The sequence below is a fragment of the Euprymna scolopes genome, chromosome 2, assembly GCF_053919585.1.
Source record: "Euprymna scolopes isolate OS-2025 chromosome 2, ASM5391958v1, whole genome shotgun sequence".
Taxonomy (NCBI): domain Eukaryota; kingdom Metazoa; phylum Mollusca; class Cephalopoda; order Sepiida; family Sepiolidae; genus Euprymna; species Euprymna scolopes.
The window spans coordinates 15,059,689-15,084,499 of record NC_136483.1 but is presented as its reverse complement, the minus strand read 5'-3'; the positions used below and the strand labels follow the sequence as shown (position 1 = coordinate 15,084,499).

Here is a 24,811-nt window from a genome sequence, read left to right as displayed (position 1 = left end):
AACACAGTTAATGAAAGCAAACGAGAATCATAATGCACCAAACGACTGTGTGAAACACTACTGAAAACTTCAATTATAATCCAGAAGATGATGTCACTTTTGCTAAGTTCTATAGAAGATATGACGATATTTTTGTATCGGACTGCGGTACATGGACAGACGCTAAAAAAGTTAGGTTTTTGCTAAGAAAATTGGGAACTGCTGAGCCTACAAAGTCCATGAATTTTATCCTCCCAAAAAAGACCAAGGAGTTGAAAATCCAAGTGACAGTTACTCTACTAGCAGAACTGTTTTCTACAAAAACTTCTTTTTCACAGGATATATAAGTGTATGAATGTCACTAGAAGAGAGGAAGACGACTACACCACTTATGTAAATATAGTAAATAAGCATTGTGATGACTTTAAACTGAAGGAATTATCATCAGATAATTTTAAATGCTTAATATTTGTGCAACGGCTGGTCTTAAATAAAGACTCTGAAATCGGGTGTTAGGTTTTAAATAAACTCGAAAATGAGCCAAATTTAAAACTACAAAGCTTAGTGGAGACTGAACGGTTTGTTGCGTTGAAACAGGACAGTCGTGACAGAGGAAAGCGGAGTGTCGCACATTAACAAGATCTATCAATAACCAGAGGAAAAAACATGGAAAAGATCCACCTGAACCGTGTTGGAGGTATGGAAATAAACATTGGTACAATAAGTGTCCCTACAAATTCAAGCAATGAGACAACTGCTACCAGAAAGGACATAAGGCATCACATTGTAGGAAAAAATCTGGTAGAAAGAAGACATTCATTAAACTCACAAAAATTGAACCTGAGAAACGAAATATCCGGAAATATGTACAGGTTAAAATGTTCAAAAAGAAAGTAAGACTACAGCTTAATAGTGGGTCTGACATTTCTATCATTAATACACAGACATGGAAGAAGCTTGGGAAACCCACTATGATTAAATCACATAAAATGGCGAGAAGTGTTAGTGGTGAAAAAAAAATCACCTTTGAAGGAGAATTGACAAATATTTCTTTTCGGAATAAGACCGAGAAAGCAAAATTTTTGTCATGCGAAACTCAAATAACCTCCTTGGAACTGATTTGTTCAAAAAAGTTTAGACTATGGGATCTACCTTTAAGCTCCTTTTGCTAAAAGATTGAGGATTCGAATGTGGAAGCAGAAAAACTTAAGAGCAAGTTAAAAGAGAATTTTCCAGACGTATTTTCAGGCAGTCTTGGAAGGTGTACAAAAGCGGTAGAAAAATTTGAAGTCAAAGCAAATGAACAGCCAGTGTTTAGAAAGAAAAGAGATGTTCCATACGCTGCTATAAAATAAATAGATGGTGAATTAGAAAGACTCAAAAACGTGGGTGTCATTGAAAAAAATTGATTACAGTGAGTGGGCTACACCAACAGTTTACATCAAAAAGAGTAAAGAGATTCAGGTTTGTGCCAACTTCTCCATAGGCTTAAACAATGCATTAAAAGATCGCCATTATCCTCTTCCGAGCCCTGAAGAAATATTTGCAAAACTGAGTGCAGGGAAATATTTTTCTAAAATCGATCTTCAGTAATGCATATTTACAAGTTCCAGTCGAGGAGGAGTGTTCAAAGCTGCTATGTATCAATACACATAAGGGATTGTACAAGTTTAACAGACTTCCTTTTGGGGTCAAAGTCGCCCCTGCTGTTTTTCAACAAATTATGGACATTATGTTAAATGGGTAATTTGGACGATGTGTTAATGAACAGCGCTACCAAAGAACAAGGCTCATGTAAACCAAGTATTCAAAAGGATTCAGGATTATGGATTAAACAGGAAAAATGTACTTTTTTTAGGGAAAAATCATCGATGAACATGGAAGGTAGGATCCAGATAGATCGAGTGCAATAAGGGACATGCCTGCTCCAGAAAATATTGCATCTCTACAAAGTTTCTTAGGTTTGGCAAATTACTACAATGTATTCGTGCCAAACATGCATATACTAAGATCACCCTTAAATGAACTGTTAAAGACCAAAAATGGGTCTAGATGCAAGAGTGCAAAGAAGCATTTCAGGAAATTAAGGATATATTAACGTCTGACTGGTTTCTGGCACATTATAATCCCAAGTGTGATATTATAGTTGCAAGCGATGCCAGCACCTATGGCATAGGAGCATGTATATTACACAAAATGGATGATGGAAAAGTAAAACCTATAGCCCATGCATCCTGGACACTTCTACCAGCCAAAAATAACTACTCGCAAATTGAGAAAGAGGCACTAAGCATTATATTCGTGGTAAAGAAATTTCATTGTTTCTTGCAAGATAGGAACTTTCTGTTGCAAACAGACCACAAACCATTATTAATGATTTTCGGATCGAAAAAGGGACTACCACAACATACGGCAAATAGACTCCAAAGATGGGGTAGCATTCTTCTGAACTACAATTTTCAAATGGAGTATATACCATCTAAAAAATCTTGGTTATGCAGACGGTTTATTAAGTTAATACCTAAGCAGACAGAAACATTGGAGGATATGGTAATAGCAGCTATTCTAGCGGAAGTTGAAGTAAAAAATACTTTATATGACACGATAAGAAAACTTCCAGTAATGCTTGATAAGATTAAGAGTAAGGCAGAGATGGAAAAATTTATTATTAGCACGAAAGAAAAAAAAAATCAGCAGTAACCCACTGGATGAAGAAATTTATTAAATTTGCGATAACATCCTGTTATATAGCAACAAGGTTGTAATTTCTGCAACACTACAGAAAAGAATACTCAAGGAATTCCATGTAGGACATCCAGGCATATCAAGAATGAAAAGCCTTATGCACTCTTTCATTTTCTGGCCTAACATGGATAAGGATATAGAAGAAAAAGTCAGTGTAGAGGATGCGCATTAGCTATGAAAGCTCCTCCAACTCAATTCGGATCATAGGCAAAACCGGACCAACCTTGGTCAAGAATTCATTTAGACTTTGCGGGACCACGAAATAGTTTCTACTATCTCATTGTTGTAGACAGCTTATCTAAGTGTCCAGAAGTACTAAAATGCAAGAACCCCACATCTGAGGCAACTATCAACTTCCTGTATGAACTATTCGCTATGTTTGGAGTAGTAAACTGCATTGTCACAGACAATGGAATGCAATTCACGTCAACTGAATTTAAACATCTTTGCAAGGATCATCTAATTGAGCATATAACCATTCCACCATACCATCCAAGAAGTAATGTACAGTAAATGACAAAGTTCTCTGATTCTCTCTCCTCTGATCTCGAGCGCGTGGTTCAGTGGGGGAAGATGTGGCTGGTTACCTTTAATGCATCCAAAATCAAACTCCTATCCTTACATTATCAACGCTCTGATCCCGATCTGGCATCAATTGTGATGGATGGCTCTCGTCTGGGTGAGGCCCCGTGTTTTGACAAGCTTCTGGGTTTGACCTTTACTCCTGATCTGAAATGGAACACGTACATCAAGTCTGTTGCCAAGGTCGCTGGAAAGATGGTGGGATCCTTCTACTGCTCCAGAAGATATCTCACTACTGATGCAATTCTCTATCTATATAAAAGCCAAGTATGTCCAAGGATGGAATACTGCTGCCATATCTGGGCAAGAGCTGCTAAAAACAGCCTATCCTGCCTTGATAGAGTACAAAATAGACTTCGTGGCTTAGTGGGGGATGCCCTTTTCTCTACCCTGCAACCTCTCTCCCACAGAAGAGACGTTGCGAGCCTATCCTTGTTTTATCGTTATTTCCATGGCAGGTGCTCGTCTGAACTCCAATCTCTGGTCCCCCCTCGCCAATCTTTCACGAAAAACACCCGTCTAGCTGAATCCACTGTGAAAAATTTCCCCCACTCTATATCTGTGCCTAAATCAAAACGCGGATTCCATGAACAAAGCTTCTTTCTTAGAACTGCACGCCTGTGGAACTCTGTTCCGTCTGCCTGCTTCCCACCGGACTACAACTTGGATGTGTTCAAGTCCAACGTTAACAAATTCCTAATGAACCGCCCCCTTAAGTAAACACTTCATCAAATCTCCACACTAACGTAATGTACTTGCAATAACCCTTATCCCTGAGTGGCTTCCGGGCCTTGATAAGTGGTGATCACTGTGTAAAAAAAAAAAAAAAAAAAAAAAAAAAATGGTAGAAGATTCGTTGATACATTCAAAAGAGCTCTGAAAAAAGCTTGTGGATCACCGACGAATAAGTCAATCCAACAGTTTTTACAAGTTTACAGGGTCACTGCGAATGCAAACATCGGAATGCTGAAGACACCTGCAGAGGTCATGTTCGGTTGCAAGGGTAGATCGATTTTCCACAAGTTGTCACCAAACCAGGATAGGCCAAACCTCAAAAAACCGATAACAAAAAAATGGTATAAAGTTGGCAAAAGAGTCTTCTACAAGATTTACAGAAATAATAGAACTTTCTGGGAGTCCAACACTGTCGAGAAACAAATAGGCAACATGGTCTATATGATTAAGGGACCAGATTTTGTGCACAAACGTCACACTAAACAAATCCAGAAAAGATACTCGAACAGTAAGGTGACCAGATCGCCCAAGGACATCATGGACACAGTGTTTGATACTTTTCAGGTGCCCATACCAGAGACAGCTCCTGATAATAGATGGTCAAAAAGAAAACGGAGATCAACTGAGTTGATTAGGGTGAACCCAAAACAAAAACGTTAATAATCCGCAGGCGGAATATTTTCAAAAGTGGGTGTTACACTGGCCTTTCTAACACAAGGGAAATTACACCGGTTCTCACTATATATAGTGCCAGTAATACCTATACTGATGGAAGAAGCAACAGTACTACCACTGACTAGGTGGTGTGTAAGCCAGTTATACCCCTTTTCTACCTTTGTACCTGTGATGTTAAATACATTTGGTCCTTAAACCAACCTCAACTTGATTTTCTTTTTACTATTGTGCCACAACACAACAAAACGATAATACAATAATCAGTTTTTTTGGGGGGAGGGGGATTTTTTATATTCATTTAAAAATACATACTCAAAAAAACATTTTTTATAGTCCATTTTTTTTTTTTGTTGTTAAGATCAAAGCATGATATCTCTTCTCAGCATCCTGGCGATACAAGACCTTTTACTATTAACAAAACTATTGCATATATATACATAAGGAAATACAAAAATTACAAATGTATATTACAGAATATCAATTCATTATAAACTGTAAAAAAAAAAAAAAAAAAAATGTAATTAAAAGAAAAAAGAAATTGCCAGCATCCCCGCAACATTTGTGTTTTCAGCACAACTTCTTGACTTTAACCTGTTCTCTTTGCTGCCAAACATCCGACTCATCCTCCTCCTCATCACAGCTCATATGCAAATTATATTTTGGAGCCACAAAAAATAAATATTCAAATTAGGAACACCTAAAACTGCTATATTAACGATATTTCAAAATTTTATGCTGTATTACAGAATTAAATAAGCCTACCTGTTTTGATGTTAATATAGGATAAATGGGGGAAAATCCATTTATTGATTTAGATATTTACAACTGAAAAATAGTACAAAAATTACTTTATCACACAAGTCAATTTTAGTGACTACCTGTAAGGCAACCATTTGAAACTTGTTCAAAATTACAATCTTGCACTAAAAATAAAGGTTTCCAGTTGTTTTTATTTGATTGCAACAATTATTTTTCTTTTGATACTGTTCTTTTCAATTTAGAATGTTAAACCATAGATGTTAGATGTACTTCTACAAAGAAATAAATAATTGATCTAAATCGCAATCATGAAAAAATATATAAAAATCGTTTTAATATTATTTAATTTCTTTTTTCTTTTTTTTTTTCTTTTTTTTTTTTCAATTTTTCAATGTCTTCTCTGAATGATTTCAGGAATAATTATGCTTAAATATTTGATTTTTACAATGATACAAACTCAAATATGTAATATGCACTTGTGGATGCTACATAAAATAAAATTCAAGTAAATAAAAAAATTCCTATAGCTATTAGCTTTTATACAGACGTCATTAAAATTAATATTTGAATATTTTGAATAAAACTATTCAGATGTTTGCATTTGTTGTAACTATGAATAAATTAGGTTGTGAATCAAAATATAAATTCTTATGGAACAGAATAAATTTCATGCTATATCTTTCTCATTGACAAAACAAATAATCTTTAGGTCAATATTTGACTGAATGTTAATAAAATGAGATTTGGCAATACTGAAATCATTGCAACTTTGAGTAGAAATGTCCTAAATATATAACACAAAAGACCGAAGAAACAAATTAGTTTTGAATAGCAATTATTGACACTTCATAACCAATTTTAGAAATCATATAAAATAAACATTAAAAGAACACGTTTTAGTTTAATCTGAAAAAACCATGATGAACTAATATGCTGAATTCTACCCTCAGGCACAAATGACAAACTATTTTAACCAATGCTTTAATCCAATAGGTTATGTGTCAGAGATAACTTCTGATATTTATAAACCATATATATATATATATATATATATATATATATATATATATATATTTTACCTTAATGAGGTTAATTTATTGACGTTTACAAAAAATCCTCACATAAATGATCATAATTGCCTGATTTCATCTCTTTTAGAATTACAACTTACTGTATGTTGCCCCACTGTTACCTATAGAAAACAACACGTAACACCTTTACAAAGTACTTGGTTATATTCTTTTCATTATTTAAAAGAGGCCTTTAAAAATGATTGAACTACTTATGAATATTTTTCTGGTGTCTCGTGGACTATACACATGCATAATTTCTGATTAGCCTCTAAAATAGAGTAAACAAACCATGATAGCTTTGGGAGCAGATTTTATGCTTGGAGAGTAGTTGTTTTATTGAATAGAATTTCTTAAGCTATTTCTAGTTAGCATGTGGCTAGGTCATCAGACAATCCTTTCTTTACATTGTATAGATAATAGGAATTGAAGTTATCAAATGAATGTGGATTTAATTCTTGTTATGTGCTTCTTAACACTTTCAGGAAAGCCGGTTGATTTTTGTTTTCCTTTTCCAATGTGAACTACATTGGTGAATTTATAGAGTTCGTCTGATCAAAATAATACTTAAACTTTTTATTGGTTCAGCCAGAGTATGGATTATATATGTGTGTCACAGCCAATTAGTAGATTTTAATGATACCAATTGCAATGAAAATGTTTTAAAATGTAATCCATGATATAACCATGTTGACACACCAGTTCTCATTAGATCAGCAAAGTTAAGTAATGTTATCAACACAAGATGTATGACCATTTAGAATTACTAGGCACATGTCATCTCAAACGAAATAATGTACATGCTGACTGCGGACCACTGTATTTCCTGTGAAGTTCCACTTTTTTCCACAATTTGATGATAGGATAATAATTCCTTTAGTCATACACTAAAGTTTTCAGCTTTGTTTTTGTGAAAGAGGATTTAAAACCTTATATTAACAAGGTCCTTTACATGCATAGACACACAATATTATGCACACTAAATTTGAAAAACACCAACATTTTTTTTTTTTCAGAGAAAAAAAAAAATAGATTGCTCGTAATCAAAAATAGTGACTTTATTTACAGTAACCTGAAGAAATCCTATTAATGAAACAAATGAATTGTGCATTTATAAAGAGAAAGGGTTAAGTTTTATTTACATTCAAATTTTATTAAAATAGCTAAAAAAATAAACGATATCAAAAGTTGAATTAAAGGGAATTTCCATGTACTAAGATTTCATAAAACATACAAAATATAAGTTTTGATTTTTTTTTTCATGGTTGTATTTTTCTAAAAGCTGCACTTACAATTTATATTACTCCATGACTAGAACTTAATTCTGTTATCTGGTGTTATAAAAGTAGTTTTCAAATGTTTTATCAAAACCTGACAGATATGTATAGCTCAGGGGTTCTCATTAGGGGTGAAATTCGGGATTTAAGGGGGTGAATGACTTTGGAGAAAAGATCTACTGGAGATGCCCTGGGCCGAATATTGTAAATCCATAGTAGCCACTGCCACACTGAAATAATAATAATAATAATAACAACAATAATAATTCAAAACAGAATATCATAAATATATATTTAATAAATAATGTTTAATGGTTTCAACCAACTCCAATAGACATTAATTAATAATTATCACTACAAATAAGATTATACTAAGCTTAAAGATCAAATTGTTTCAACCATTCTCAATATGCACTAAATAATAATTATTACTAACAAGTTAGATCATACTAATTAAGTGATATCAAAATATCAGAAATAATAAATAAACTAAGGAACTGAAACTCTTTAAATTTAACTAATTAACTACAAAAAAAAAAAAAGAAAAAAATTATTCAACCAATGCGGTAATCTCCCTTTGCTAGGTCAACAAGTTATCCCCCTTGATAGTCAAATCTTAATTTAATTTAACAGAAATTCAAATTTCAACGGTCGGCTAATGAGAACGCAGAAAAAAAAAAATAAATTAAAAAAATTAAATGAATAAATATAAAATATTTTAATCATAATTATACAAATATTACAGTTAGTAATTAAATTAAATAATGCTGAATTTTGATAGTCCAACAAAATGAATTAAAATATTATTGTAATAATAATAGCAAATATTAAATAATTTCTGCGGTATAGGTGGCCTGTTTACTATGCACGTTTGAACAAAGTCGAACACATATCTGATGAAGAGATACCTATTCTTGAAATATGATAAATTCACAGATTTTCCAACAGACCGTCTGACGCAAATAATCTCAATACAACCTTGAATATAATGTATGCATGAAATATTTAAATATATGTATATACTGTATTCAGATTGTATTAATAAATCTTTTCTTCATTTGCTTCAGTTAGTGCCTCTCTGTTTTACTACTGCATTGTATTGCCTTCTACGAATCACATTTATGTACATACTAAACAATGCTTCAAGCAAACTACATTAACCTCTTATCTTTTGCTGAATTTTATCTCGAAGTATGTAGGTACCCTACAATAATTTTGTTTCTTCTACTGTCTGCATGTGTCTCTGTTATCTGTTTTTATTCCCATTATAATTCCAGTTGTTTTCTCTTTGTTAGCTATTCTGATTATGCCAGTTTTTGTGACTGTGCTTCGCTAGCTAGTCTATTTTTTATGTACTAAAACGGAGAATATTCTCCTGTAATTAAGCATATTACACATTCTTGTTTATGCATCCTTGTCATTGTATACTTCTTCATGTCGGCCATGGTGCTGAGTGTAGAAAAATTAAATCTATGAAAGTGTCTGTAAAAAGTTCCATTTATAAATTTTATATTTTATAATTTCGAATTTTCCATGTTTTAATTACAGAATTTGGAGCCCATCATGAGTATCAAAAAAAAAAAAAGAAAGTATGATCATTCATATATTGAGTATGGATTCACATCTACCGTCATCAATGGAGAAGAACGGCCTCAATGTGTTATTTGTAATAAAGCTTTGACAAACGATTCTATGAAACCAGCAAAGATGAAGCAACATTTACAAAATGTTCATCCTCAACATAAAGACAAAAACAAAAACTTTTTTGAACGTGATGGGAATGCTGTAAAAAAGATGAGGCTGGTATCAACAGATTTTAAAGAAAATAAACAGAAAATTACTGAAGCTTCTTATTTTGTAGCTCTTGAAATAGCAAAGCAGAAAAAACCACATACAATTGGGGAAAATTTGATTAAGCCTTGCTCTCTCAAAATGGTGGAAATTGTGTTGGGAGATGAAATAAAGAAAAAATTTGTTTGGAATGTAGTTCCATTCTCAAACAGTACTGTTCAAAGGAGGATAGCGATATGGCCACTGACATCAAGGATCAAGTTGTGCAAGAGATCAAGTCTTCAGCATTTGGATTATTTTCAATTCAACTTGATGAATCAACCGATGTGGCATCATGTTCCCAGTTGATGGTGTTTGCAAGGTATGTTCATGCAGGTTTATTTAAAGAGGAGTTTCTTTTTTGTTCTCTTCTTGAACTAACGACCAAGGCCTCAGATATTTTAGAAAAGGTTTCACTTTTTTTCGACTCAGAGAATCTTTTGTGGGATAATATGTGTGGGTGCTGTGCAGATGGAGCACCAGCTATGTTAGGGACAAAATCAGGATTCCAAGTATGTGTGAAAAGGCGAGCTCCAAAAGCAAAAGGCATTCATTGTATGATCCATCGTCAGGCACTCAAAGCCTCAAAAACACTTCCAGCTCCGTTTGAGAAGGTTTTGGATCAAATAATTCAAATTGTGAATTTTGTCAAAGGAAACACTCCTGACTTTTCAAGCAATTATGTTATGATATGGATGCTACCCATCATTCACTTCTTTTTCTCACAAACGTCCGTTGGCTGTCAAGAGGAAATGTAACTGAGCGAATATTTCAGTTTAGGGAAGAGCTCAAATTGTTTTTCGAGGTTCAAGCTAAGACTGAATTTCTTGCCTGGCTAAACAATGAAGAATGGATCATGCATCTTGCTTATTTGGTTGATATATTTGAGCAGCTGAATAAAATGAATCTTCAGATGCAAGGAAGGAATACAAATATTCATAGATGCCTTGAGAGCTTTTATGAGCAAGCTTGAAAATTGGAAGAGAAAAGTCAATACAAAAAATGTAGCTATGTTTGAGAAACTGACACCCATTCTTGATATTTATGGTGAAGATGCTTCCACAATTTGCAAAAAATGAAATTTTGCAGCATTTGACAGCACTGAAAAATGAATTCAGCAGATACTTTCCTGAACTTGATGATGATGAGTTCGATTTAGTAAGGAATCCATTCAAATTACCAGTTGAAAGAGTTCTAGATGATTGCCAAGATGAATTCCTTGAGCTAAAAACTGATTTGGAAGCAAGAGATATGTTTGATGAAAAATCAATAACAGAATTTTGGCCTCTGATGTGCGAATCCTACCCAAAAGTGTCGGAAATAGCTATCTGTGCATTGCTTCCATTTGTATCGACATATCTTTGGGAGTTAGGCTTTTCAACTTTGTTGCAAGTTAAAACAAAGCAACGCAGTAGGTTAGAGGTAGAAAACGACCTGCATTGTGCCCTGTCAATCACTCCTCCGAATATTTCAGAATTGGCCAAAGCAAAACAATCACAGTTTTTATCATTTCATGAATCGTAATTTTCTGAATTAAATTGATTGCAGATTTTAATTTCTTGTTATTTTACTTATCTTTTTAAATTGCATTAGTTTCATTTTTGTTTTTTAAGTAATTCATTATAAATAAAAAATAAATTCTGCTTTTATTTCTATTTTCTATATCCATCGATATTTTCAATTTGCATTTGATTTATAAAACTCAATTATAAACATAAGCCATGTATAATGTTGTGAATGTATATATACAAATTAGGAAAAAGAAAAGTTTTTTTTTTTGTAATATTTGCATATTATTTAGAATGCATTTTTGAAAAACATTTTTTGGAAATGAGGGGTGAATGAACCTTTGACAAATGGTAAAAGGAGTGCATGGGTCAAGCAAGCCTGGGAACCTCTGGTATAGCTATGTTTCGTTTTACAAATTGATTAGGGGAAATATAGGGATTGGTAAAGTCTTAATATAAAAATGTACAAGGTACATATACTATGAAAAAGGACATTACAGAAATTTAATTTTTGAGCAATAACTTCTTTTTGTTTAATTTTTTTTGTTTTAATTTAAAATAGCAAATAAAAGCGATTTTTTTGTATATTTAGTTCTTTTTATAAAAATGTCTCTGGTTCTTGCTTCTAAAATGTGAATAAAATTGAATTAAAACAATATTGATTTTTAAGTTCATAGTGAAAAACATTAAAAATGCATGCATCTGTACATAAATCAATATCGTTTTTAAATTTCAGAGCAACAATCCAGTTAAATTTCTCAAGTCTTATTCAATTTAGATTCAACTAGCTGTACTTACCAGGTGTTGTTCAGAGTCTTAAATAAATTTAACTTTTAAAAATCCTATTTAAACAAAGTTTACTTTGTTTAAATAGGATTTTTAAAAGTTAAATTTATTATGGTATCATTTGGTCAATTAAAACAAATTGTTATAAAACTATCATTTTGTTAATATTTTAATTTCTATAAAATTATTTGATGAAAATAGCTACCAAAACTTTCTTTTAATACATGACACCTTGCTAAGAAATTGAAATGTTTTTGCAACTTATCAACAATCAGATACTTTAATATTTATTGTTTGAAAAAATTATTGAAACATTATTCATAAACCGTATGTAACTTAGACTCTCCCTCTCTTTCTCTCTCTCAATATGGCTGGTGCTTAATGAAGAAAAAGACTAGAGGCTAGCGTCTTCTAAGAAGCTAGTGGCTGCAGTAGTTCCTTTTACTATCTCTACTATCTGTCAGAAAACATGGATGTGATCACAATAAAGCAAAATTAAAAATATATAAAGTGGGGAATACTATGCAGCTAAATAGTAATTGTTTCGTTTATCAGAAATATATGCATGGGTTGTCAATAAATGTGCAAAAGGTAATTGTATTCGCATGCATACTTATATTTTTTATTGAATTTGCAATTTCAAGTAAATGATAAATGTCTATGTTAAAGAAAGTGTGTGCTTTCTAAGTATTTGAATAACTAAATATCCAGTGAATGGGTATTTAGTTATTCAATTTTGGATTTTTTATTGGTAACAAACAATGAATATCTTGTCAGTTTCTCTTACTAAAATCTTTTATTTTAGAAGACAAAGGTTTTTCTCTTTTATTTGTCTTCCTTTTCCCTTTCCTAGATGTGATTCAACCAATAGGATCCAAGAAATTGTGTAAACCTTTTCTAGATACTTGACTTTTTAGGGACTTATATAGTTGTTGGTTATGGGACCTGAGATTATGGCTGGATTTGTGTAAATATATGACTTGACAGCCAATTCTAGTGAAAAGGTTGGATGCATTTAGAGCCAACGTTGCTGAGTGTGTTGACCTTTACTTTTACGAAATCGGCAATGTGTAGTCGATGATATGGGAAGGAGTACAGGGAATATGTATTTGCTTGCTTGAAAATCTTTACTTTTCACTTAACAAGGCCGATAGCCATTAGTCGCATGCTCTCATGTAATGAATGAATGCGTGAATGTAGGATTGACGTGAAATTCTTAAAAATAAACCAAAATTACTGAAAAATGGGCTGAAATGACTTAAATAAATAAAAAATAAATGACTTGGAATGACTTTAATGAACTTAAGGATGAATTGAATGACCTTAAGAATGACTTGAATGCTTAAAAAATAACTGGAATCCTTCAAAAACAACTTGAATGATTGATTTGGAGAATGACTTGAATGGCTTTGAGACTGACTGGTTGTAAAGTGGGTGATCATTTTACATTAAATTAATGCAGAAAAGTGACCCCCCCACTTTTTATCACAATAAGTACAGCATATAGTAAGAACAGATACTACACTTTGATCTTGGCCAAAAGGCCGAGAAAAGGGTATTTATTTGCTCCCCCACCGAGCAAATTAGGCACAAGGCCGATTTTAATGTGAGGAGTGAAGGGGAAATTAGGACAGCTCCCCGGGGAGTAGGGAAGCTGGATAATGACAACTGGTATGAAGGGTTGCCCCTACATTAACTAAGGTCTTATATGTGGGGTTGGTATTTATTTGCTCCCCCACTGAGCAAATTAGGCACAAGGCCGATTTTTAAAGTGAGGAGTGAAGGGGAAATGGGGAGCAACTCCCCGGGGAGTAGGGGAGCTGGATAGTGATAATTGGTATGAAGGGTTGCCCCTACATTGACCAAGGTCTTATATGTGGGGTTTCCCCCACATATGGTCTTTGCTTGCAGTATCTGCCGGAACAGATACTACAGCCAAAGGCCAAGAAAAACTTAAAAAGCTAAGAATAGCATCTATTAACAACAGACCTTTGATCTTAACCAAAAAGGCCAAGCACAAAAGTGTTACGGGCAGACAGACCGACGAAGTGACTTATAAGAGTCGCTTGCATGTGACTAAAAACTGAAACAGAGAAATAAATTATAAAAATGTATCCAATATGCTAGTTCAATATTTTGTCTGGAAAAAAAAAAAATGCTTGGAAAAATATGTTTAAATAGTGGTACAACGTGACAAATCTCGTGACAGGAAACTTGACCAATCATATCACCCTAATTTCCTTCAAATAAATGGTTATAAACAAGATTCTTTTGAACATAATTAATAAAATATGAGAGTATATGTGCATGAGTATTCACACAAATATTATAAAGTCCTGCCATGTTAATAGGATTCAAAATATATTTCTTTAACTTGATAAATGACATTTTTATTAAGAATGTACATCTTAAATGACATTTTTCTAACGAATAGACTGGCAAAATAAAAAAAAATATTTTGAAGGTTAATCATCATTAAAGTGATGCAAAAACGTTACTCCATGTATTTCGCATCAATCATACTACAAAAATAATGCAAAACATTTAACACTTAACAAAAACAAGAGAAGCTGGTGCAGAAAACAATTTACAAAATAGTAATCTTTTAGTTAACTGCTAAGTGCTACCTTTTATGACAATGCATCCTTTATATAGTTACACTGGAAGCCCTTCACTACTGGTCATTGTTAAACCCAAGAGTGGTTCATTTGTCTACCAAGCCAGTGATTACATCAGATAATTTGCTATTTGATTGTTGGGTTTCAACCAAACAGTCAGCAAAGTATAATCCAACTGAAGAAAAGATTTTCTTGTAAACAATTCAGTTTCTTATATATTATCTTAAAAAGCACCTTTTAGAGATTATATTTATAGGATATTTCTGTAAAGTTTCATGTTTATTCACAAAAGGTAAGAGAAAAATAGATTTGTATTCAATGTGTTTTTTAATTTTCTTTTCCTAGCAGATATTAGTAACTTCTGATTGCTGAATACTATAAAACAAACAGCTTCACTAACTTCAAATCATAAAAAAAAATGTAGTGTTATTTCTTTTATTGGGGTCATAGTTTTTTGCATTTACACAAAAAATTGAAAAGTAACAAATATTTAACTTCTGACAATTCACATCTCGGTTGTTATATTCACAATATTTTTGTCTGATGTAACGTCTAACATTCTTTAGGTGCATCCTGTCGAACTTGAGAACCTGTACGAAATTTCAAATTGAACCTTTTATTTAATACATAGGGTAGATTGTTCTCATTTTGAGTAGAAGTGTTAATATTTGTTATTCTGATTGTTAACCAAAGCCGTTACCTGTTAGGCCATGTGCACAAATCCCTCTTTTAAATTAGTATTAAAAATCTTGAACCTAAAATTATATTTTTCTCTCCGAGAATAAATAAATATTTGCAAAGATTAGTCTTCCTCTCATCACTCCCCTCTCTCTCTCCCTCCATCAGTGGCAATGAAAATGAGAAGAAAAAACTTAAGTTTTAAGTTGGAACATTCTTCTCCACCTTCTGTCCTTATATTAAAAACAAAGAAAGGAAAAACTCATTTCTCATGTCATTTAATGACATCATATCGCCAGTCATTTAAACACAGCATGTATACTCACTGAAGTTGCCTAGAGTTCAAGGTAAACCGCCCACGCATTGTGACTTAGTTCAAAGAACATGTGTGGATAACAGACATGAAGAAAAACAAACCCATTTCTGCCCAACATTAGAAGAAAACGTTAGTTTTGTATTAGAGTCTAAGCCATCAATAGATACATTTCTTTCTCTTGAAAAAAATTCTTTTTGGAGAAATAATATATTGCAAATATTTTACATTTTAAATATATAAGTCTATACGGATATTATTGAAAAGCCTAAACTAAATACAATTTTAAAATAAATGTTGAATTTTCGAACAATCTTTGATTATAATGATTTGAAGCCCCAAAATTCAAAATCTACTTATTGAGATAGCCATCTTGAATTCCAGATATGAAAAACACTTTTTCAGTTTCTATTGTTTATTTGCTTGTTGTATGGCATTCACCCTAGGTGGATTGAACTGGCTTCCTCCAGAGGAAGTGTCAAGGGAATATTCACAGGCAGTGATCATTTTTATTAAGAATACAATTACCCTGGATTACTATATTTACAGCGAATTGTGCCAAAACAAAACTTCAATACAAACTATTTTAGTTTTCAAATTTAATGAAAAACTGTTGTTATATAAGCTGGGATGCGGATAGCTAAGCGTCCTGTGTTACAGATGTATAAAAATTCAAAATCTTATTCATGCATCCCAGCGACACACGTCATTTTTTCATGAAAAACAAAAAAAAACAAAAAAACTTTCACAAATGATATTTCGTAATCTTTTTTTGTATATGTACCATTGCTGTGAATAAGTATCAGGTTTTTATATTTTTTGTGGTGGTGATATTTTTTTTATGGCTGGCTTACCGATTGTTCTTTGGATTCAAGTGAATTCTAGGGTAGAATAACATGTTTTTTTTTTTTTTACATTAAATTTTTGTGAATTGTATCTGGTATATCACGGAGGTGCATCACTGCATCACATATTGGTAACTTGAATCTGTGATATATGACAAGCTGCAGAAGAGAGAAATACTTTGATATCATTCCAAAGGATTAATAATGAAGCTTTGTGTTTGGATGAGTGCACTTATACTATGAATCTCAAGAAAATTAATAAGAGATATTTAAATAATGCCGTCATATTTTATAGGCACTATGCTTTATAATGCACCAGTAGGGCTACCCGGTGTTTCTCGGATCCATAAAATGCTAAATAGTAAGTATGGGCAATAATGGCGCAAAAAATAGGGTGACATAGTTTTGAAACCCTGTTTATCATATTTTTTTTGTAAGTTTCTGACTATTTTTTATTGTATTTGAGAGATTAAAGTCTAAAGGAAAAAAATATTTGTACATGTGAAAAAAAGGTTATAATGAAAAATGTTTTCACAGCGATATTCGGAAGCTGACAAATTCAGCTAAATTTTGAAGTTAAATAAATTCATTATAAAAATTCTTTAAAAGATAAATATTAGTTTTCTGGATTTATTTCCAAGATAATTAGTAAAATCAAGTCCTGAGATATTAAACAAACAAACAAACAAACAAAAATACACCTTGTTCGTACAAAAATAGCTTAATTAGTCTCCAAAAGTGAGTGATTCTAGGTTTGCATAAACCAAAAACTAATTCGTCTAAATATGGATTCTACAAAAGTTCAAAATGTCAGAAAGTCAAAAAGCTGTCTGAAAATGATGTCAGGTAGTTGGAGAAAGGTAAGGGGTGCTGGTTTTCTTGTTTTTCTTCAGCTATGTATCCGTACATTCCTAACGTGAATGTTTGTATAATTTTTACCATTTTTTAATTTAATTATTTTTCTGTGTTCCTGCTTTTAAATTAAAAATATATTTATTTTATTTTTCAAAATTATAGAAAAATTATATCACGGCAAAATTTTCACGTTCATTCAAGTAAGGAAAATATTAGAATCTTACATATAAAAATTACTCAAAACATGTAATCTAAAACAAAAATAAATAAAAAAAATAAGGTAGAAATATTTTTTGCAATTATAATTTTTTTTTGTGTGAAAATATTAAATAAACAATGCTTAATTCAATAATATTGATAATTTAAGAAATTTTTCTTCCAGTTATATCGAATTCATTAATCCAGATTTTAGGGGCTTTTTTGTAATCTTCATGAAAAAAATTAATTTTTCTTTTATTGTTACAATTTACGATACTTTATTTTCATAAAAAAAGCAAAAATAAATTATTTATATATTTTTTTTTTACTACTGGAAACCATAACTTTAGTAAAGGTGTTTTTGTTTGAACAAAATAATACATTTCCACTATGATTCAAATAAAAATAATGTTCTTTATATTCCGTGATCATAATTTGATAAATACTGAAAATTTCATTAAAATTGGTTAATTTCCTGATTTTTTGGTGAATGTTTAAGTAAAGGGAGGGGTCAAAATGTTTATACACTTTGAGCATCGGCATTCATTTTGCACGTACCTACTAAATAGAAGTCAAATAGTATGTGTAACATCTTTATATTAAAACTTCTACTTCTGTCCCCCACCTCTTTCTCTAGCTGCCCCCTCTATTGTTCTCTCTTTCCACCCCTCTCTAACATCTTACATGTTTATTGTTCCTACTTAACACAGTTGAACAAAACAATGATATTCTTGATCCAGAACACTTTTGTTCCTCTATTTCACCTGTTTTTACAGTAAAATGAAGAGGAATGATGTTGAGAAGGAAAATAGTCTAAAGAAATTTAAATGTAATACTGTAATTTACAATGTATTGTTCTTGGACAACTCCTGATAAGGGAACTATTTCTGTCCCACTCCTTCATATCCTTACTTACAAAATATTAGTGGTAATAATGACAATCAATTTGTCCAATACAACTCGGAGAAAAAAATGGTTCGGTTACTTTTTTGCCACACTTACCAAATACTCTGATATAAGTGATGAAGCCTTTGTAGCAGCTAACACCAGCTAAATCACAGGTAGAAACTTCTCACAGCCTCGAGATTTGAAATCCATTTTCTCCCTGGTCAAATCACAAGGCAGCTCTATATAACGTGACAGAGTCAAAGGCGAAATCATGAACTTTTAACTCTCTTTGATCCTGACCCTGCCTAGGTGCAGACATCGCCTGGGGCTGCTAGCTATGGCTCTTTTCAAAACTCCCATTTGTTTCCACATGCGGTACCCAAACGAGCATTCTTTATTACGCTAAAGAACATACATCAATACAACCCACACTCGAGCACGACTACACGTCAACGCATTGAAGACTTTGCCCTTTCTTTCTCTTTTAACCGGCTTCCTTTGTTCCAGCAACTACTAGCTATAAACACGTGCACGCATAAACACTGAACTAGACTCTTCTTCAACAAGCCGGCAACGTATTAATTCTATCATGATGCACGAACACTGGACTATTCTATTCTTCAACCAGCTGGTATGATATTAAATCTATCTTTAAACATATTGAACACTTTTCTCTCTCTTTCAATGAACTCTCTTACTAATACGTTTCGCTCTTCTACCAAAGCTACTAACGAAAATGACAAATAAAGTTCGTTCATTAAATGTTAAAATGAGACTTCCTTTCGTCGTATTCATTTTAAACTAAACCTTAATCTCACTGTCCCAAGGGCAAAATCAAAGTTTGATAAGAAATAATGTTGATAATGACAATTTCACCGCTTCCAGAGAGCGCCAAGTAAAATAAAATAAAATATGGGCTAAATCTTTTTCAGTTATTTATTAAATGCATCTTTAGTAAATGTATATATGAGAGAGAGAGGATTCTTGCCCTAAAACTGAAGACCCACTACTCAAAACAACGAGGTATTACAAAAAGGCTGATTGGGAAGCCATCAGGGAGCTCATCAGAGATGCCCCATGGCAAAATATCTTTACTCTTCCAGCGGAACAGTGTGCAAATGAGACCACTGAATGGTTCAAAACTGCTATTGAAGCACATGTTCCCGCACGGAAATTCTATAGCAAGCCCCACTCCCCCCAATGGTTTACTTCTGCTTGTGCAGCTGCCATTTGTCAAAGGCAGCATGCGTTCCGCAGATTCAACCGACATAAGTCCAGCTCAAATAAACAGAAGTTTATAGAAGCTAGAAATAATTGTAAGAGAGTGATAGAGACAGCTAAGACAGATTACTCTGAAACCACCAGAAAACGCATCGAAGCACAGAAATTAGGAACCCGGGATTTTTGGAAAATCTACAACAGCGTAGTAAATAATGGACAGTCAACTATTCCCCCACTATCAAACGATCATGAGGTTGCTTGCACGGCAATTGACAAGGCTAATCTGCTTGCCAGTCGGTTTGTCTCAAACTCCACACTGAACTCGGTACACCACTCACTCCCTGATTTTCCTCTGCGAACAGACACCTCACTAGACGATTTGAAAATCACCCCTTCTCAGGTACATGCTATTATAAAAAACCTAGACACCTCAAAAGCATGTGGACCAGATCTCATCCCGGCTGTGCTATTAAAAAAATGCTCTGCCGAGATTGCTCCAGTTCTGTCCAAACTTTACAATAAATGCCTTAACGAATCTTGTTTTCCCGACTGCTGGAAAACCGCCTCTGTGGTACCAGTCTTCAAGAATTCTGGTGAAAGAACTGACCCACTAAATTATCGCCCCATTAGCCTCCTCCCGCTTTTCGCCAAAATATTTGAGTCCTTAGTTAATCAAGCCCTAGTCCAGCACCTAACAGCTGCTAAACTCCTGACTGACAAATAATATGGATTCAGGCAAGCCCGTTCAACAGCAGATATCTTAACTGTAGTTTCTGAACGTATATACCGTCCATTGGATAAAACAGGGGAGGGTAGAGCGGTGGCCCTCGATATATCTAAGGCTTTTGACAGGGTATGGCACGATGGTCTTCTAAGGAAAATTAGATCATATGGAATCACTGGAAGAATTCATAATGTAATTAAATCCTTCTAAAGTAATAGAAAAATCAAAGTTGTCCTCGGCGGTCGTACATCCAAACAATATGACATAAATGCGGGAGTACCTCAGGGGTCTATCCTTGGACCTCTATTATTCCTGATATTCATAAACGACCTCCCTGATAAAATTGTTTCGGAGATGGGTATATTTGCCGATGACACCACTCTCTATAACAGATATGAGGGGAAAACAAATGAACACATATCCAAGGAAATGGCAGAAACGCTAGAGGATGACCTCCAATCCGTAGTGGAATGGGGACAAAAATGGTTGGTCACATTCAATGCTGCTAAGACTAAGCTTGTTTCCTTCAATAACTACAAGAAACCTTCTCTGCCACCAATAGCAATGGCCAAGAACACATTACCTGAAAGTACTTCTTTTAAACTCCTCGGCCTAATGTTTACAGGGAATATGAACTGGAATAGATACATTGAGAGCATTGCCAAGGCTGCTGCAAGGAAGGTTGGCTCCCTCTACCGTGCTAGAAAACTACTTACGCCTGACAGTATCCTATACCTCTATAAGGCCACCATTCGCCCATGTATGGAGTACTGTTGTCACATCTAGGATGGTGCATCTGCTTCTTGTCTCTCGCTCCTGGACAGGGTTCAAAAGAGAGTCGCCAACCTGATAGGTCCTGAACTGTCATCTAGGCTTCAGCCTCTGTCCCATCGACAAGATGTTGCATCCCTCTGCCTGTTCTACAAATACTTCAATGGTGAATGCTCTGACGAACTGCAAACACTTGTACCTCCCCGACGTAACTACCTCCGACAAACCCGACAAGCTACTAAGTCATCCCTTTACAGTAGAGATCCCTAGGTGCAAGAAAGCCTTTTACTCCAATAGTTTCTTCCCCAGAACTGCGGGTCTTTGGAACTCCCTTCCGGGATTCTGCTTTCCCAACTGCAATGATATGCAGAAGTTCAAGTGTAATGTTAACAAACATCTTTCTACTCATCTCCCTTCATAATGACCCCGCTAATTAAGTCCCTGATAGTAGCCCCCTGCTTCAAAGTGGCACTGTGCCTTGTTTGGGGTTAAAATCGAATTAAAAAAAAAAAAAATATATACACAAACACATAAAAATGTGCCTTATGTTGAAGTTATATACGCATATTCTAATCTGCAACATTATCTCCATTGATCAATAACATTGTGGAAAATAGGATCTTATCAAATGAAAGGAAGAATTACAAAATCTATGCATAGAAAATCATTCATTTTATTGACAAATTTGTTAAGACAACATGAAATAAAGTGTTCATAAAGAATTAGAGTTCAAAGAATCTGAAAATCTATAATATAAATCTCACCTGTCTGTTTAAATGTATGTATGTTTGTATAGCTGCCTAAAACTTTCGACAGAGACGACGGATTTACACGAGATTGGTATCATTTTGAAGCTCGACCCTTAGGACGACAAACATAAAAAATTAGCTAAAAACATTAATTCTTTCACCCTCAACTGGGCACTTTTCTACAGGGAAAGGTCGCTTTTTTCACCGATATTTTTTAGTCATCCCCTCTTTTCGACTGACTAGCCTTAATTTAAACCTTTGCCATTTCCGGTTTGGCGATGGTCACAACAGCAAAGACGTCACGTTTTTTTTGTTTTTTTTACACATTCTTTTCCTCCCTCAGGGTACAGGTTCGAGCCTGCCTTCCTACTACTATTTTTTTTTTTGCTCAACACATACCTCCAAACACCCGGACAATGCCAGGCAAGTCTAATATATAAAAGGCAAAATAGCCGTAGCGTTTGTGTATGTCCACAAAAGGCTTTTTGCGTTGGGTTTGTCATGTTGGTTAGATTTCGGGAGAAGTTTCCTTATATTTCCTAGATTGTAGTATCTCAGATTTGCAAACGGACATTGTCTCTATCTATTTTTTGATAGAGTTTTAAAAAATTCCCTCGTTTCAAGTGTTTGTTTGTCTTTTTCATATAAATAAAGCAAAACTAATCAAATGCAAACACAAACACTTGGTCTGTAATTGGTCCTTGGCCAATGTAAGGGAAACCCTTTATATTGAGGCAATTACTATTTTAGATACTGCCAGAGTGCCCCCTTTTTGATGGAGCTGGTCTTCCCCCACATGAAAAACGACGATTTGCTTTCGTGTTTAACCAAATAAATAAAACGACAGAAAGCTGGAAGCTTAACTGCCCCCAGGCCAGGTTTTAAGGCTACGTTCATTTCTGCGCATGCGTGGTGACTCCTTTGATTCTTAAGTTAATTATCAACTCATTGAAGTCACTATCCTTTTTGGCCTAATGGTTAGCGAGGAAGACTAATTACCCTACATTTTGGAGTTCGATCCCACTTCTCTTTCTATCTTTTTTTTTTTTCTCATGTTCTTTTCCTCCTTTGCTGTTTGGATTCGGGCCTGTCTGCCTATTACCACTTTTTTTTTTTTGTTTTTGGCTCAACACACCTCCAAACATCCGGGCAGAAAGAGATTATTTTGCTGTATCATAGATCTCCAACATGACGAGACAAGCAAATGTTTGAACTAAGATTAAAGTTCTAATTTTTTTCATGAGATCAGCAATTCTAACAATTTAATCATCAGTACATGCCACAACGAAGTGAAGTTTTAATGTGTATATAAACAATATCAACCACCAATGATTGATTCATTCATTTATATGAAGATCTTGCATTATCGGTAATGAATGTTGACCATTTCACAAAGGAGTGGAGTTATTATTCCAAAACTATGTAATTAATTCCCAGTCATAAGTTTTTAATTATTTCTATTTTTATTATATAGTACACGTTACACTGCATAGTGGAACACCACTAAACAACTCCTCAGAGACAAATGTACATCATTAAAAATACTATTAAAACATTTATTATATTGAATGAAAAGGATTTGGAAAAGATAAAAGGAAATGGAAATGAAAACGTATAAAGTTTGTAAAACAAATTAAAAAAATTCTTACTGTAGTGTTTTATAGGCAATAAAAAGTAATTGAATTCAAAACACATATGAAGAACGTCTTACATAGAATCGCTATACTTAATAAAGTAGGAAAGTTTTTCCTCCACATTACAAAATGATAGTATAGCTTTATAAACGCTGCCCCCATACATAAATCAAAAATGGTCATACTATCTGCCAATACTTGATGCAGGCTTTCCAGTTATTATCATCCAATTTTATTCACTATCACAAACTGCTACATTATGTCCAAAGAGAGTAACTACTTCAAACAAATCATAGTAAAGGATAACTCACTATTTTCCACTCTACAATTGGCAAACATCTCCCTTCTTTGAACTCCTAGTAATGGATCAGTAGTGCTGTTTTTATTCAATGTTTTTTTTTGTTATTGAGTGTGCTTTTATGGTCATAATACATGACTTTAAAATCTGGGGAAGTTTTGCTCATGTATTATTTCTTGTTATTTGTGTGTTTTTGACAAATATTGTGACTTGGTAAGAATTGCTTTTGATTAGGTATTTCTTTTGAAGTGGACAGAATGCACAAGTTCTACAGTAGCAATTTTTTTTCGTTCATTATTAGTTTTCTTATTTCCATTAGGGTGATTGGTATTAGGTTTGGATTATTATTATTTTTACTTGTTACACAATAACAAAATACTAAATGGGAACAATGAAAAAAAATTATATGTAAAAGTGGCCAAGATAGCATCAATTGGGATTAATGTTCCTTGAAGCCCACTGTACCTTCTGTGAAGACAATCATCGACAGCTTGTGCAGAATACAGAGTTGATGCAAAAACCAGATCTGCAAACTTCAAACAAATTGGCTAAAATCTTCCAGAGTATGAGACTATACACAGCATATTATGTGACAGTGTTTGTCACAGACAGACATGAAATCTCACTTATGATAGTGTAATGATTTCATCACATGGAACGTTTTCCAAAGCTGATGAATCAATGTTTTTTCAGAAATAGAATTATTTCTTACTGTAATATTGTATGATGGTTTCCTTCCATCTGAACAATGTTAGAGTTCCTTGCCAGTTTCTTATTAAACTCAAATAAAAAATGAAGTCACCACCACTGAGACTGTATCAGCTAACATGTTGACAACTTGTTGTTTGTGTCTTCTTTTATGACCCTATCCTACGGCCACAACAACTGGCGATGAGGTTTCAATAACTCTTGAGGGAAAACTGAACTTTTAAATACCCGGGTTCCCACAACAAGTGGCAATAAGAATTTGAAAACGCACGTTGACAAGTCCAATTTAAGATTCTGCAGTGTTGCACAACTGTACTTTAACTAACAACGTGGTATTGCAACACCGACCTAGCGATGAAGATAGT

General features: G+C 33.6%; 3 protein-coding genes and 1 non-coding gene across 8 annotated transcripts in view; 2 read left to right on the top strand and 2 right to left on the bottom strand.

Moving 5' to 3' along the window:
* The window catches only part of LOC145288909 (putative nuclear hormone receptor HR3), a 938,903-nt gene that overhangs the window by 316,807 nt on the left and 597,285 nt on the right, over positions 1-24,811 (bottom strand). The window lies entirely within an intron of this gene.
* Positions 9,850-10,410, top strand: LOC145303178 (protein FAM200C-like). Its single transcript, XM_080144694.1, has one exon. The coding sequence runs from the start codon at positions 9,850-9,852 to the stop codon at positions 10,408-10,410; it is 561 nt and encodes a 186-aa protein (XP_080000820.1).
* LOC145303162 (protein FAM200A-like) lies at positions 10,706-11,176 on the top strand. Its single transcript, XM_080144692.1, has one exon. It carries the CDS (start codon positions 10,706-10,708, stop codon positions 11,174-11,176), a length of 471 nt encoding a protein of 156 aa, XP_080000818.1.
* LOC145242394 (U2 spliceosomal RNA) lies at positions 13,300-13,503 on the bottom strand. Its single transcript, XR_013862724.1, has one exon. It is a non-coding gene; the product is annotated as a U2 spliceosomal RNA (small nuclear RNA).

Coding starts and splice junctions, on each gene's coding strand:
- LOC145303178 (XM_080144694.1), top strand. CDS start 9,850: ATGGCCACTGACATCAAGGATCAAGTTGTGCAAGAGATCAAGTCTTCA.
- LOC145303162 (XM_080144692.1), top strand. CDS start 10,706: ATGCTTCCACAATTTGCAAAAAATGAAATTTTGCAGCATTTGACAGCA.